Source organism: Dermacentor variabilis, chromosome 4 (assembly GCF_050947875.1).
Source record: "Dermacentor variabilis isolate Ectoservices chromosome 4, ASM5094787v1, whole genome shotgun sequence".
Classification (NCBI taxonomy): domain Eukaryota; kingdom Metazoa; phylum Arthropoda; class Arachnida; order Ixodida; family Ixodidae; genus Dermacentor; species Dermacentor variabilis.
Window position 1 is genome coordinate 22,924,163 of NC_134571.1, and position 14,627 is coordinate 22,938,789.

At 45.4% G+C, this 14,627-nt stretch overlaps 1 protein-coding gene across 1 annotated transcript; it reads right to left on the reverse strand.

Annotated features, from left to right (window-relative positions):
* Positions 1-4,765: 4,765 nt before the first annotated feature.
* Positions 4,766-8,234, reverse strand: ohgt (E3 ubiquitin ligase component cereblon). The gene has a single exon (XM_075688370.1). The coding sequence runs from the start codon at positions 8,101-8,103 to the stop codon at positions 6,880-6,882; it is 1,224 nt and encodes a 407-aa protein (XP_075544485.1). The 5' UTR covers positions 8,104-8,234; the 3' UTR covers positions 4,766-6,879.
* Between the last annotated feature and the right edge of the window lie 6,393 nt (positions 8,235-14,627).

The following is a 14,627-nucleotide window of genomic DNA, read 5'->3' on the forward strand; positions in this document are numbered from 1 at the left end:
CCTAAAGACATATGGCACCTATCCAGACGGCATCACAAACTAGATGCTACGCAATATGCCAGACACACAACTGGAGCAGCTCCTGCGTATCATCAAACAAGCTTGGGAAACCGGACATACCGGAGACTTCGAAAATGGCTACGGTAATCCCGATACCAAAGTCTAATAAGACGCCAAACTCCAGTAGCCACCTGCGACCCACTTTTTTAATGTCATGTCCGGGAAAGATTATGGAACGAATGTCCTTTACACGACTCCTATGGCAGCAGAAATCTTACACTTCTGTCGATCCTCGATCATTGGTTTCCGAAAGCACATGTGCACACTCGATGAAATACTCGCCTTACAAAAATACACACAGCACAAAGCTACAGTTAACTCAGAGCCATAGTAGGGTTACATATCAAAGCAGAATTTGATAACGTTACCCACCAAGCGGCGCTCAAAGGTCTGCAAACCATGCAACCTAGTTGAAAACATTGTAACTACGTGAAAGGGCTTTTTAAAAACCGCACAGTTACCATGGAGGTAAATGAAGAAGAGTCGGAAAAAAGGTACCTGACAAGAGGTCTAGCCCAAATTAAGGTTCATTCTCTCACGCACACTATTCTCGCGAGCACTACGCTGCCAACTGTTTTGAGGTGTGTAGAAAACCTTAGCTTTACGATATATGAGGACGATATCATACTCTGGGCCAGCAAAAGATCTACAGCTGGAATTAAAGAGATACTACAAACAGGTATTAATGTCACGGAGCTATACCTCCAAGAAAGCGGCCTCAGCCTGTCCAGTGCCAAGTGTGAGCACATAGTGGTAACCAACCAAACGGAACAGCAGGAAGAAGAGGAACGTAAACTAACAAAGCTACAAGTGAACCACGACATTACCCGGAGAAAAACGCATATCAAGGTTCTGGGCTTTTGGCTACAGGACAATGGTAAGGTGGACGTTTGGGTACGGCAAACATTTCAGCAGCTGCACGAAGTCAAGAGGCCATTTACAAGCACAACACGAAAATTGAGTGCTATCAAAGTCCACCAACTGAGAAAGCTCACCATGGGCCTGGATATACCTCGAATCATGTACCAGTATCCATATGTACAAGTCACTAAAACAGAAGAGGACAAACTTGAAACCATAGTTCGGCAGATAACGAGTTATACTAGGCAGCCCTGCATACTCTCGATCCACTCGAGTCGATGACACGGCAATTCTGCCTAAATTGAACGAGCTGAAAGAACTCCACCAAGAGGCACAATTTAGTCGCCTGAAACTATCTAGATACGGGCGGGCATTTTTGCGTGATCTAGGCCACGATCCTCCACGACGCCCAGGCATGGAACAACGATATGCTCCGTCGGACACGCTAGACCGTGAACCGTCTACAAACTGCGTAGAAACATGGAGGCAGACACACAACCGGAAAGACGACAAAATAAAGCTCAACATTTCAGGGGCGGCACATAGGACTGGATCCTATAACACGGACGTCTCCACAAGTAATCAAAGCACAGGAGTGGTAACCGACTCCACACATCTATCATAGGGTCTGCACTGGAATATTGCATCGCAGCATCAAGCTGAATTTACAGTTGTCGTGGAGGCCGCCGCCAGGCCAGATCCACGGGAACGAAGATTGCTCATTCGAACGGGTAGCCAGGCTGCATGCAGGGCACTCGCAGCCAGAAGCATTCTCGCGGCACTACACTCAGCATTAACAACGCACTTCAACGGACACCCTAACATCAGAGTACGGATTCCGTGGATTCCGATCAGAGGGAACGAAGTGGCACATGACGCATCTTGTTTACGAATGCAACTCCCTCTCTTTTAGAGTGCAGCTCTTAGGCGCCCGTTCCTGCGTTTAGCGCCGGTGTCCCTCGGCGTAACACAGTGAACGAGCGCAGCGAAGGGTGAAAGAGCGAACGCGGAGCGCAGCGGGGTGTGAAAGACGTCAATAACGAAGGGAGCGGGAGGAGGAACGCGAAAGAGGATGCAGCGGAACCATGAGGAGGAAAGCGGAGGTGGAAGGTATGGCGAAAGCGTGAGAAGAAAAGCGTAGTGCCGCGCCGACAGGCTCTGCGGCAGCGACAGCTACGAGATGGCGCCAGAGTAGCGCGCAGTCTTAAGCACCGTCGTCTGTTCACCGATGGGATGCGGCGAACGTGTACACCGATACCTTAAATGGAAACAAAGCGCTGCATGAGTGGAAGTCTATCTACGGCGGCTGCTGTGAATCACGCCCACGCTTCACCCACGCGCTGCCTCTCGCGATCTCCCGATTAGCGAGGTAGTCGCGCCACACTTCGCTCCGTTTGCAGTGTGCCGCACGCGATAGATTGTGCACGTCTACTACAAAAGGCAATGCAGAGCATCAAAAGCTAGATTTCGGCAAGTGCAGTAATGCTAACACTTGGAATTTTAGGTCCGCGTGTCCATTGTGAGATCCAATTACAGTCAGCAGCATGCCAAAGAAATGAAGGAGAGACTGCTCATACAAAAGCATGCTCTTCCTGCTCTATGTTCCTAGGCATTCTTGGAAGATAGTTACAAATCACAGAGGCATATACAGTAGCTAGGTCCTGCAATCATTCAGCAAGAGCAAACATTCCACAGTCACACACCACACACCAACATCATCATCATCCTATCTTATGTCCACTGCGGGACGAAGGCCTCTCCATGCGATCTCCAATTACTCCTGTCCTGTGCCAACTGATTCCAACTAGCACCCGCTAGTCTTCTGCCGTCCTCTACTGCGCTTCCCTTCTCTTGGTACCCATTCTGTCACCCTAATGGTCAAACGGTTATCTAATTTGCGCATTACATGGCCTGCCCAGCGCCATATTTTTCTTGTACTGTCTATTAGAATATAATCTACACCCACAGATATCAACAGCTAAAATAATATGTCATATTCAGATAGCACAAACATGCACACATTTATGTGGAGGAATTGGAAAATAGATTTGCTGGATTATCCTGACCTCATGTTCAAAAAACCTTCCCAAGTTATGCTATTTAATTAGTTATTCACGGGGTTTTACGGGCAAAAACCACAATTTGTTTATGAGGCTGGCCATGGTGGGGGACTCCAGAATAATTAGGACCACCAGGGGTTCTTTAACATGCACCTAAATCCAAATAAATGGCTGTTTTCACATTTTGCCCCCATCAAAATGCGGCCGTAGTGGCCACGATTTGATCCTGCGAACTCGTGCTTAGCCAGCCAACACTGTATCTACTAAGCAATAACAGCGGGTCTTAGTGAGGCTAACTTGTTATGCCAGAGGTAACAGGGCTTTTTTGTACAACATAAACAAACCTCCTCCACAAGAGGCAAGGCAATTGCAAATACATCAATAGCAAGACAAGGAGAAGAGAGAAGAGGTAGAATTAGACATCTTTTGCTGGTGCACGGATACTTGCTCTGTTCGACGGGCATTATCCATGGTGCTCATAACCTGAGAATGACCGCGCGGTTGCTAGATGTTGCTTTGTCTGTCCATCTGCCAGGAAACCATCATAGGTACTGCGCTTTAGTGCAGAGTGATTCGTGGTACAAACATACATGTCCAGCTGCAGATATAGCAAGCTATGCTGCAAACTAATTTCAGTGGGCAAGAAGCAAAACATCAGAATCCGATAAAATGGGACATGCTATGTAGAACCAGAGGTACCATGAAACGAATAAGTTTTTCAATGGAGTCTTGCTGTAACATACACAAGCATATACATAAAGTGTGGGTATTCCTGTGTATTGCTTATATGCAAAACTGGTGCTGCATCTAGTTTACAGAACTGAAAACATATGAAATGAGTCCCATGCCTTTCAGTTAACATATATTCCGACAGAAAATTTTTAGAAGGACCTGACAATAATTACGATATAAAGAGCGTAATGTTTACTGTTCCCATTCCTCCTTAACACAATATTTCCTCTTAGCTGGGACGGCACTGATAGCAACGCCCTACCCCCCATTGCTTCTTTCTTTTATCTGCAGAGCGCTTGTGGTAACCTCCAAGGTTCGCAAGTTATGGTAACTCAAGCATGCACTCGTGGTAGCTCCTTCAAAGTTGCCATTTGACAAAAGGTGCCTGAAAGCAGAAAGGAGTGGTGACAGGACCACCAGAATGCAGTAACAACCATGATGCACAACCACCACTTCACCATTGGCTAGAAGATTGGAGGGCTGTGCACGTTTGTGCAAGCTTTAGCTCAGGAGTAATTTATCATGAACAACCTCCCAACGGCTGGCATCTATGAGCTGTCACGCAGTCCTATGATGTCATAGGCAGGGCATAATAAACAAGGTCTGGAAAGCTGCAGCAGAGAACGAGTTATCTTCTATGCAAGAGTGCAAGCTTCCTGCTGCTTGCAGCAGAATATTTGGTTTGCATGTCTACGGAAACATTGTCTACAGATCACAAATGTCTTCTTACCATGCTCAGTAAGTTATTCAATACTTCTTGAACAAACGAAACAGAATCATTATACTGGGGGCAGCAGAGCACACCTCATGTGCAAGTCAAACAACACAAGTCTGAGCATGATGTGTGCCCTTTCTTCTGTGGCTAAGCAGAGACGCTATTCTCCGAAGTTGGCCTCCTATGCTTCCAGAAGAAAGTAATTTGTTCTCAGGGGCCATTGCAAGAAATATGATCATTGTCATGGTCACACATAAGTGGCATACAAATTGTGTTCAGCTCATGCATTGATTAACCTTTTATTGCATATTTTAGACAAAGCTGACTTCAATATCAATGCAAGCAATGACAGGCAGTTTTTAATAAATAGGCTATAATGTTGCACAGTTATCCAACTGAAAATGAAAATAGTGGAGCCCAAGATTTGATAGCTCACAGCAACAGTACAGTTGTTATCACCCTAGAGCATAACGGTACGAATGCTTCTTACCAACTACTTGTTCCTCAGCACCACATTGCCACAAACTTTTAACTTAGACAATCTAGCTTCACTGCTTCCTAAAGCTCTGTTGTGCTGTTATTAAATATGCCTGAAACCACTTGTACGTTAATGGCATTCCTGCAGAAGCAAAAAAAAAGCTCTCGCCAAGAGCCACAATACTGTGATGACACTGCCTTTTACAGGTAGGTAGAATCAGAACAAGGTTACATAAGCATAACATTCCAGTATCTTAAATTTACACATTTCAGAGAACCAAAGGCATTGTGTTACAAGTGATAACAAAAATGTGGTTATCCACAAGTTCATCATTTCTTCTCACTTTGTTATGGTTGTAGGCGAATGTAGACCAATCAAAGTATTATTTAGCTTCCTAGAATCAAATCTTGCCACTCTGGTGTGTTTAGGTATAACAAGGAGCAAATCTTATAAAGAAGGGATCAAGGTTACAGAGCATATGTTTACAGTCAGTAATAAGTGGAAGCTTTTGTGATTACACAATTTAGCATCCTCTTATATTACACAGTACATACGACTTAGCAGCTGGGGGAGAAACAACTACTCTAAGCAGCTACAGGAAACAGATTGTTAATTTGATTTTGAAAAAAAGCAGAGAGCTCTGCAAGCTGCGTCCAGGTTTAATCAAACAAGTAACATGCAGATGACATATGCATAATTTTCTTCATAGCAAATGTACACATACTAGTTAGCAAGATGCCGGTGGCTTGTATGTGATTATTTTTAACAAATGAACATTTTACTGTGCACATGACATTAAGCAAAATTTATATCATAAACCCACAGATGGCTCAATAAAGCAATGTGATCTGAAGAGTGTAAGTTTGTAATATACTGGTTTGATGACACCATGTTAGTTGTGCAACTGTATTATGTCTTGCACAACTTGAGATGCATCTACTTCTGATGCCTCACGCTGCATCCAAGGATACAGCCATTTTACACAAATATAATGACATACTATAGACTAAGCAGGTAGGAAAAGATATGCAAAGCAAGGAATACTGACAGGACTACACATACAAGAAAAATTTACAGTAAATGCTACTGCATTAAGATGACGTTTTAAATAAAGATCGGTACACTTCTGCATGTTACGGCTAAATGCTGTAATGTAGCACATTTGCAACTGCCTGTGAGCATTTTAGCAAAGGGAGGGTCTTACATGACCAGATAAATTAATGCTGTCTGTGCAACAAGCTGCACTTAAAGTTAACCTGCAACAGGAAAGCAACTTAATATTTTTACACTTTCTGTAGACATTTCACTATGATATAGGAGCCAGCTTAATGATGCAATGAGTAAGAAATAAAAAGTTTACACGGACAATCTCCATGTTATAAAACACACAAAATGTACTACCATAAAACAAAATATCTTCAAATGCTTGCACTGAGGCCACTTCCATAGCAAAAAAAAAAAAAAAAACTTTGTCTTTTTATTTGGTTCATTTCTTTTAGCACAGTGATCACATGAGGCAGAGTTTGAATACATACCATAGAAAGGTGGTATTTTGTTCAGTAGCAAGTATATTAGAGCTTAGCTGCACGTTGACTAAGCCAAAATAAACTGGCAATCTGGGCATTTAAATTATGGCCCTTATCACATGCAGCAGTATTGGTTGCCTTGGCCTGCAAGCAATGAACTTTTGTGTCAGAGTACATCACAGCACCTTAAAGCCCTACAAATGTCAAATCACTTCAATCAGGCGGTATGCAAACATGACGTGGAGGCCTGACTGGACGATGACGCGTACGCAGACAAGGCAAGTCAGGCTCAACTGCTTTTCTGCATGCTTCCCTGGGTAAGTATTCAGTTGTCCAGACCTTGCTCCTTCAAGGGGAAAGTAAGGTGACATACAAGGTTCTAATAGAGGACTTAAGCATGTGACTAGGCTTTCGTGTCAAGCTTCTGAGAAGGCAACCACAGATTTCTTAAGATGAACGCCTTTCAGTCTGCAATGCCGGCCTTATTGCAGCTCTGCATAAACCCCAAAACTTCTTTGGTAAAAGAGCCTTGTTGGAAGCAGTGAACTTCCATCCAACATGGCAGTGGCAACCACTGCATTGCAGGATCGTCCATGCATAACCTGGGAACCAGCTGTACAGCGTGCTCGGTCGACCATTCAAGTATACGCCAGTGGCTTTGCGCACAGTTATCATCTCGTGTACATATCCGTGGGGATTAACGTATGCGCCCTGTGGTCCGCTCTGAGACATGCTGAACACATCGCTCCTGTCGGCCATCTTCTGGTTGCACTCCTTACACGTCAGCACGCGACAGTCACGAAGAATGGATAGTTCACAACGCAGTCGCTGTACAGGGTTGTCGTAAGATAACATCTCCAGGCGCAGCTTGTCGTCCAGGAGAAGGCTGCTCGCGACCCAGTAGGAAAAGCGACACGGGTCGCGGGGTAGGCTCAGGGTGGCAAAATTTTCAGTCCACTCGCGCAACTCTGCCTCTATTTTCGAAACCAGGAGGTTGGCGTCGTACTGTCGATACACCCAGGAGGGCCAAGCCGTCACGTGGGAGAAGCCATAAGGGTCTTTGTGTCGCTCGCTTGGAGCGTACCGAGACGTGGAGCGCCCCTTAAACCTTGACAGGCTTGGAAGTCGAGCGGCTTCACCGACGTCGGCGGTGGGCTTGTCAGGAAGTATTTTAATGCTAGCCATGAGAATGCCGTCGCTTCTTGTGCGGGAGCTGATGATGCGAAACCTCTGTCGACCTTCCGCTTTGACCACAAGTGTTGATACGCCGGACAACTCGTCAACCTCTTCTTTGTAGGACCGTATTTCAGCAGTAGTGCCTAGCGGCTGCGGAGAAGTGCTACTCGCGCTTTCGCCAACGATGCCAAAAGTGCGATCGTTTTCTATAATTCTGTGCATCATGGATATCTCCAAGGGTCGAAATATCTGGAGAGGCAAGATCTGACCTGGCACCAGAATGACGTCATGGGATGTCAGTACAGGTATCGTTTGCAGGCTGTCTTCTTCGAAAACCGTCCTGCCCGTGAGATCCTCCATGTCGTTACCAAGGTAAGTGTGCTGCGCTGGCAGCGAGGTGTCATAGGAGACGTCCATCGCAGAGGCAGACGCCGAGTCTTCCTCCTCGTCAGCGTCTTCAGCCCTCGGAACAAGGTGTATTATGTCATCTGCCATCGGTTAGCCAACCCGGCGAAGCGGAAACGTTCTGTTTAACGTTGCTAAAAAGCCTGTGCGCAGTCTCTCACCGCATTTTCAGAGCACGAACGGCGCCATATTTGTTTTGGTGGCAGCTGGAGCGCTGAAGGCGAGAGTACAGTGCGAGAGAAACGCCTCGCGAGAGCGAGAACAGCGCGAGTGTAATCGTTCCTTTCCTTTTTGCTCTACAGATGGCGCAGCAGCCGCGAGCGCGCTCGCGTGTTGGTGCCCGGTTTGAGGCCACGCGGCGTTTTCATCTCCTAGAACGTGCTAAACAATTTTCAAGCACCTTCGCAGAGCTTTCCTAGTCAGATAAATGACATCGCAACCCACTAGGAAAACTAACTATCTGAACTTCTTACTAACACATAAAGAGAACAAACAACGCTTCTTCAAGAACTTGCAGCAATAATTTCAGTTTGTTCGTGAACTGAACAGACGCCTCTTACGCTCTTCGTAAAATGAAGCAAAATAATACGTTCCCACTCTGCAGTAAATTCAAAAAGAATGGTAGGCGTGTTAAATGGTTATTACGAGGCTCCCACATCGACGGAGCAACCTCAAACTATGCATGAACATATTTTGTAAGGAAAGTCATTCCGGGGATACTGATGGGATGGGAGAGGTTGCGGCAAAGATATGATATTTGGAAGCGATGGTGAGATGGTGGTTTGGAAGCGGATGGAGAGATGAAAATTTCAAGGAAAGTTTTGTCGTAAGATTTAGGCCTAGGTAATCGTGCCACATTCCCCGAAACATGTGTAAACAATGATAACGTTATAAAAAAAAAAAAAAAAGCGCGCGCGCGTGTGTGTGTGTAGGGGGGCTAGAGTTTCAATGTTTACGGACATATATTACTTTGCATTTAGATTAACTGGGTGTCATTAGCCGCTTATTACAGCAGCCACTAACAGTGGCGTAGCCTGAAATTTCGTTCGGAAGGGCGGGGGGGCTCACGTTGCAGCTCGACCTCCTCATAGAATTTGTCGAGGGACCAAATACATGAATAATAACTGCATTGCCGTTGCCAAAGATGCTGCAAACGAATTCTTGAACGCTACGCACTGTCAAGAAAAGTAAAATGCGTATTTATTCATAAAAGAATGTACTAGTACGTCCAAGAAATTGTGCCCAAAATCACTGATATCAATGCTTGCATGTTTTTTGTCAGTTTAATAATTAAAGAAACTATCACACGAAGTTTAGAACTTTATCAGTTTGAAACCAGCAGATAATACCGCTGATATGAAAAATGTAAAGGCCATGAAATGAACAAGTTGAGGACAAGTATTTTAATGAAATTTCGTCATTCAAGAACCTTGTTTACATTTTTGTACATAAGCAACGGCCAGGGAAAAATCTCAATGACGCTATCCTTTGTTTCAATGTATTGCTCAGGAGCAGCTGTCACCGGTCGTGTATTGTGAGTAATTGCACCGTAATTATAGTCGCAACAGATAGCACATTTAAAAAGCAGGATTTCTACAAAATATACGAGGGCGAGTCAAATGAAAGTGAGCAAATGTGAATATATGACAAACGGGGTACTTTATTTAAAAGTAGTCTCCATGAGCATTTAGACATCCGTCAGACTTCTTCAAAAAGACTGCAACTGACTTTTTCCCGTCATCGTCCGACGCGAATCTGGTTCCCTTGAGCTGTTTGTGCAAGTCGCAAGGCGACAGGTCTGGGCTGTATGGCGGATGTTGCTGCATTTCCCTCTTGAAATTTGAAACTTTTGTGTTAACCACATCAGCGACGTGGGGACGGGCATTGTCGTGGAGGAAACTCGTCAATTTTCCACGTCGTTTGTTCTTGATTGCTACACGCAGCCGATCCGGCCTTTCACAATATCGGAAACGATTGATTTAGCAAATTCGATCAGTAATGACCTCTGAAGATCGAAAAGTCAACAACACCCTTCCCGCGGAAATGAAAACCTTTGCTTTCTGTGGGGGGTGGTCAATCCGATTGTTTGCACTGTAAGCTTTGCCGTCGTGTTTCAGGCTCGTAGTAGTGGAACCATGATTCGTCCCTGGACACATTCGCAGTCAAATCGTCACCCTCATTGTGATACCGGATCAGATGAGTCAAGGCAGCGCTGAAACTCTCCGTTTTCTAGCAGTGGTTCAAAATTTCGTGCGTCCATTGCGCACAGAATAAGAGCCAATAACCGAGATGTTTATGAATTCGGGTGTGAACCGAACCGTTACTGATGTTCACACGCTCTGCCAGTTCATGGATGCTTATCCTCCGTTCTTGTCGAATCAGCGTATCTACCTTTGCAATTATGTTGGGGGTGATTGCACGGTGGCTTTGGCCATCACTTGAATCTGCTAGAGAAAACAAGCACTCTGCATATATACTATTCTTAGAGATACAGCAAGCATTCGATTGGGTACTACATAGGGCGATTGTTTTCGCACTTGTGACTGCGGGAATTTCGGGTCGTTTGCTTGGTTTTGTGGGCCATTTGCCATCGCGCAAAATAAAAGTGCGCGTTGGTGGAGCAACAAGGGAATCTCGCACTGTTATTAAGTGTGGTGTCTCGCAAGGTAGCGTCTTATGGCCGCTTCTCTTCAACAGCGTACTTGCTGGACTTCCAAGCCGATTGCCTCAAGAATGTGACTTTCCAATAGGCATAGCAATCAATGCTGATGACATCGCACTGTGGATCAGCAGCCCTTCGCACCACGGTCCACGTCTTCGTGGAATCTTGCAGGGAGCTCTGAATGTCACATCAGAGTACATGGATGAAGTTGGTCTGCAGATTTCACCCGCTAAGTCAACTGCAATTGCGTATCATCCTAGACAACGCGCTCGTCGAACCATGAGCCGGCTATACCTCGGAGATACACTGATAGATTGGGTACAGCAACACCGCTACCTGGGCGTAATTATCGATGATCGTCTATCATGCCATATCCTGCCGCCACCTCTGTGCGGCGAAAATCGCAGCCCCTACTCAGATGTATTGCCGCTTTGACTGCTAGGCGCGACAGCTGTGACGAGATGACAGCACTACAGGTACATCAATCAATAGTACTTTCTGGCGTGATGTAAGCCTTGTTAGTGTTGAAAGTGCCGCCTAGTTTGATGTTTCAATTGGAACGGGACCATCGTGTTGCCCTCCGAGTCATTCTTGGCTTACCTCGTGAGGCGCAGTCTTTTTCATTACTCATACGAAGCACGCCAGCTGCCCCTGAGGCTGCAAGCAGACCAGAGAGCGTTATATCACGTAGAGCGTCTGTACCTAGCATCAGGTGGACACGCACTTATTAACCAGCTGATTCAGCGACCGTTCTCCCGCATGGGGAAAATGGCGGCATTGTTCGTTGCCATTGCTGGCAGTTAAGAAGATACTACCTCATTGACAACTCCGAAGGAACGCAACAACAAATGCCCCTGCCCTATTCATCTTTCGATTCTCGACATACGCAAAAAGTCTGACCAGCCTCTTTCGGCACCATTCCAGTTGGCACAGCTGCACTGATTTGAAAAATATGGAGGCCATATTAAAGTATTTACGGACGCATCGGTAAGCAGCGACGCTCAAGGCGCTGCAGCAGCATTCTTCTGCCCTTTGAGTGGCATAAGAAGGGTGTTTCGAATACCTTATCCATCCTCATCAACAACTGTGGAGCTGAAAGCGATTGATGTTGCTCTGAAATACGTATACACAGGAAGAAATAAGCACATCGAAAGTCGTCATCCTTACAGACTTCCGTGCTGGCCTTAGCAGACTGTTGAGAAAGGATGCCAATAGCCCAATTCTACGCAGTAATAATAGAGTCCGCCGACAATATTACTTCTCGTGGGATGTCGCTCACTGCCCAGTGGATGCCTTCGCACGTGGTATTGCTGGAAATGTAGAGGCTGATCGTCTCGCTTCAACTTGTGCTCACAACGGGAGTGACTGCCCAGAAATTCCCCGTATGATTGACAACGCCCGTGTGTTAATCCGCCGATGCCTCCTAAAGCCGCATCCAGACCACCGTGCTGCAAACGGCTCGTTCCCTTCCCGTGTTCGTGGTGTTGGCTTGCCTCGTAGTGCTAGAGCACTGTTAGTGAAATTCAGAGTTGGCTCTGTGTTGTTGCGCGAACGCTCATGTCGCCAAGGACGTGTTGACAGTCCGTCGTGTACGTCCTGTGGCTCATGTGAGACACTTAATTGAACACCTTATATCGGAGTGTCCCGCATTCGTCACACAACGTGCACAGCTAATTAAGGAATATGGACTGATGGGACTCAAGTGTACGACCCTCGACGATTGCCTGTTTCCGAGAGGAAGTGCTGCTCAACGCGACCAGGCCCATGAGACTTGCTAACTTTTATGCCGAAAACTGATTTGGCCTCTCGTTTATAGACATTTTTTCCGTGTTCCTATTTTCTTTTGTCCGTGTCTCTGTCATGTGTTTATTTTCTATTTGTTTTCCTATTTCTTTGTTTCATATCTTCTTCTTCTTCTCTTTTCATTCTCTTCTCTCGGAAGAGTAGGCAGGCGTTGTGCACCTCTCTATGAAAGTTGTCAGCTTGCTCCCTCCCTCTGTTTCCTTTGTGTGCTTGTATGTTTCCATATCTAATAATAGTAATAATTGGCCTGGTCTTGTATAGTCTTTGAAACTTTCACGTCCTTCCTTGAACCGTTTGTTCCAACGCTTCACAGTGACCAATGAAATGCACTGTTCATTCTTTCTTTCTTTCTAGGAAACACCTTCAGCTGCTGCTGCAAATGAAACATTTTGAAAATGAAAGACATGACCTCTGCACAGCTCTAAATCACTTAGAAAACCGCTCACCTAAAGAAGGCCACAAAAGCGCTACTGCGATATTGAAAAGCTACCGGATTGAGTCACCGTCTGTGATCCGGACTGAGTCACCGATCGATATCCCCAGTGGATTTTCTCTTCTTCTTTTAGACTTTCCCTCCCCTTTTCCCTTTTCCCAGTGTAGGGTAGCCAACCGGGCTCACTCCTGGTTAACCTCCCTACCTTTCATTTATCATTTGCTCTCTCTCTCTCTTTTATGCATATCTACCCGAACATTGTTAACGAAGCCAGAAATTGTAAAACAAGTCGCAAATGTAAATGTAAAATACAAAACATGATTTTGTCTTATTGTGGTACGCCTTGTGAAGGCTAAAGTAGTTTTCATTTGCTCAATGTTAGTAGCGACCTTACCAATGTATTATTATACAATTCAATCTTATTACTAATAGCATGTTTGCAACAGGTTGTTTTTCCAATGTTGTATTATTTATGACAGTTACTTGTTCTTACTGTAAGCTGCTGATACGTTTGTGGAAGTGTTGCCTTACTTCTGATGCCTTTCTTTTTCTTTCTTTCTTTCTTTCTTTCTTTCTTTCTTTCTTTCTTTCTTTCTTTCTTTCTTTCTTTCTTTTTTTTGGCAACTGCCACTTCTGCTGCTCCAGCAATACAAAGGCCTTAGTCAGGAGGATTACGCCTTGCCTTGACGGGCCCAAAATTTGAATCCCCCCCCCCCCCTCCCCGAAATGAAAAAAAAAATGTCCTTATTTTTGTCTTCGCATCTTCCGCATTTCCAAAGGTAACGTGTTATATGTTTCGTTCGCGGCCAAAGCTTTGTCGTGAACTGTTATGTTCGCACTCTCTCAGAGCTGAGCGATAACGGTTCAAAGTGTGCATGAGTGCAACGCATTGGAGAACATTGAGTGTCACGTGGGGCACAACAGTTACCTTCTGCATTTAAAGGCTTTGGAAGGCTTGCTGCGCTACGTTCGCCAAACTAAAGGTGCCAGCTTCGCTGCAATAGTGCTCGCATTGATGTCCGATATGTTGTCCACAGCATTTAACACTGGACGTTACCCTCTGGCTCAACTAGCGGGTCGTGGACGTTGTGCGTTGCCCGTGTAAACGGCTGAGACGCTTTACTAAAGTGGCCATCCAGTATGCTGCGATTTGATCTCTCTATGCGCAGCTGCGTAACCTGTCCCTCGAGGCAACTCGCTACGATAACGAATCGCGCACTGCGCTAAATTATTCTAGGATATCTAGGATATTCTAGGATATAATTTTGAAAACAACAATTTTAGGGTAGCGTCACCGCTTTACTGTATACGCACTTGCGTTGCTCAACGCCTTTGAAGTGACGAGAAGTTCCCGTTGTCACAACATGTCTGACCTGGCAGCGCGACTCAGCTTGAATTCCTGGCAACAATGCGGCGTCTCAGAAAGCTGCCATGTACGCAAGTGCTATTATGGGCATAGTGAAATTCCATCATATTGTCAAATTCGACATCTTGTCAATTCCGATTGGCGCAGAGGGCTGCTACGACTTCTCTGATTGTCTCAGAACACCGCGATTGCCGAATTTGAAAATATGGCGGAATTTGACAATCTCCAGAATAGCACTTCGGCTGTGACAAGTTTTGGAAATCCTCGTGCCGGGCTATTTTAAATACTACTCCCACTTACATGATATCACTGCCGCTACGTTGTGCTACATATATCACCTTTAATTTGTT

What these genes read in the sequence shown, in the direction of transcription:
- ohgt (XM_075688370.1), bottom strand. Translation starts at nt 8,103, where the DNA reads ATGGCAGATGACATAATACACCTTGTTCCGAGGGCTGAAGACGCTGAC.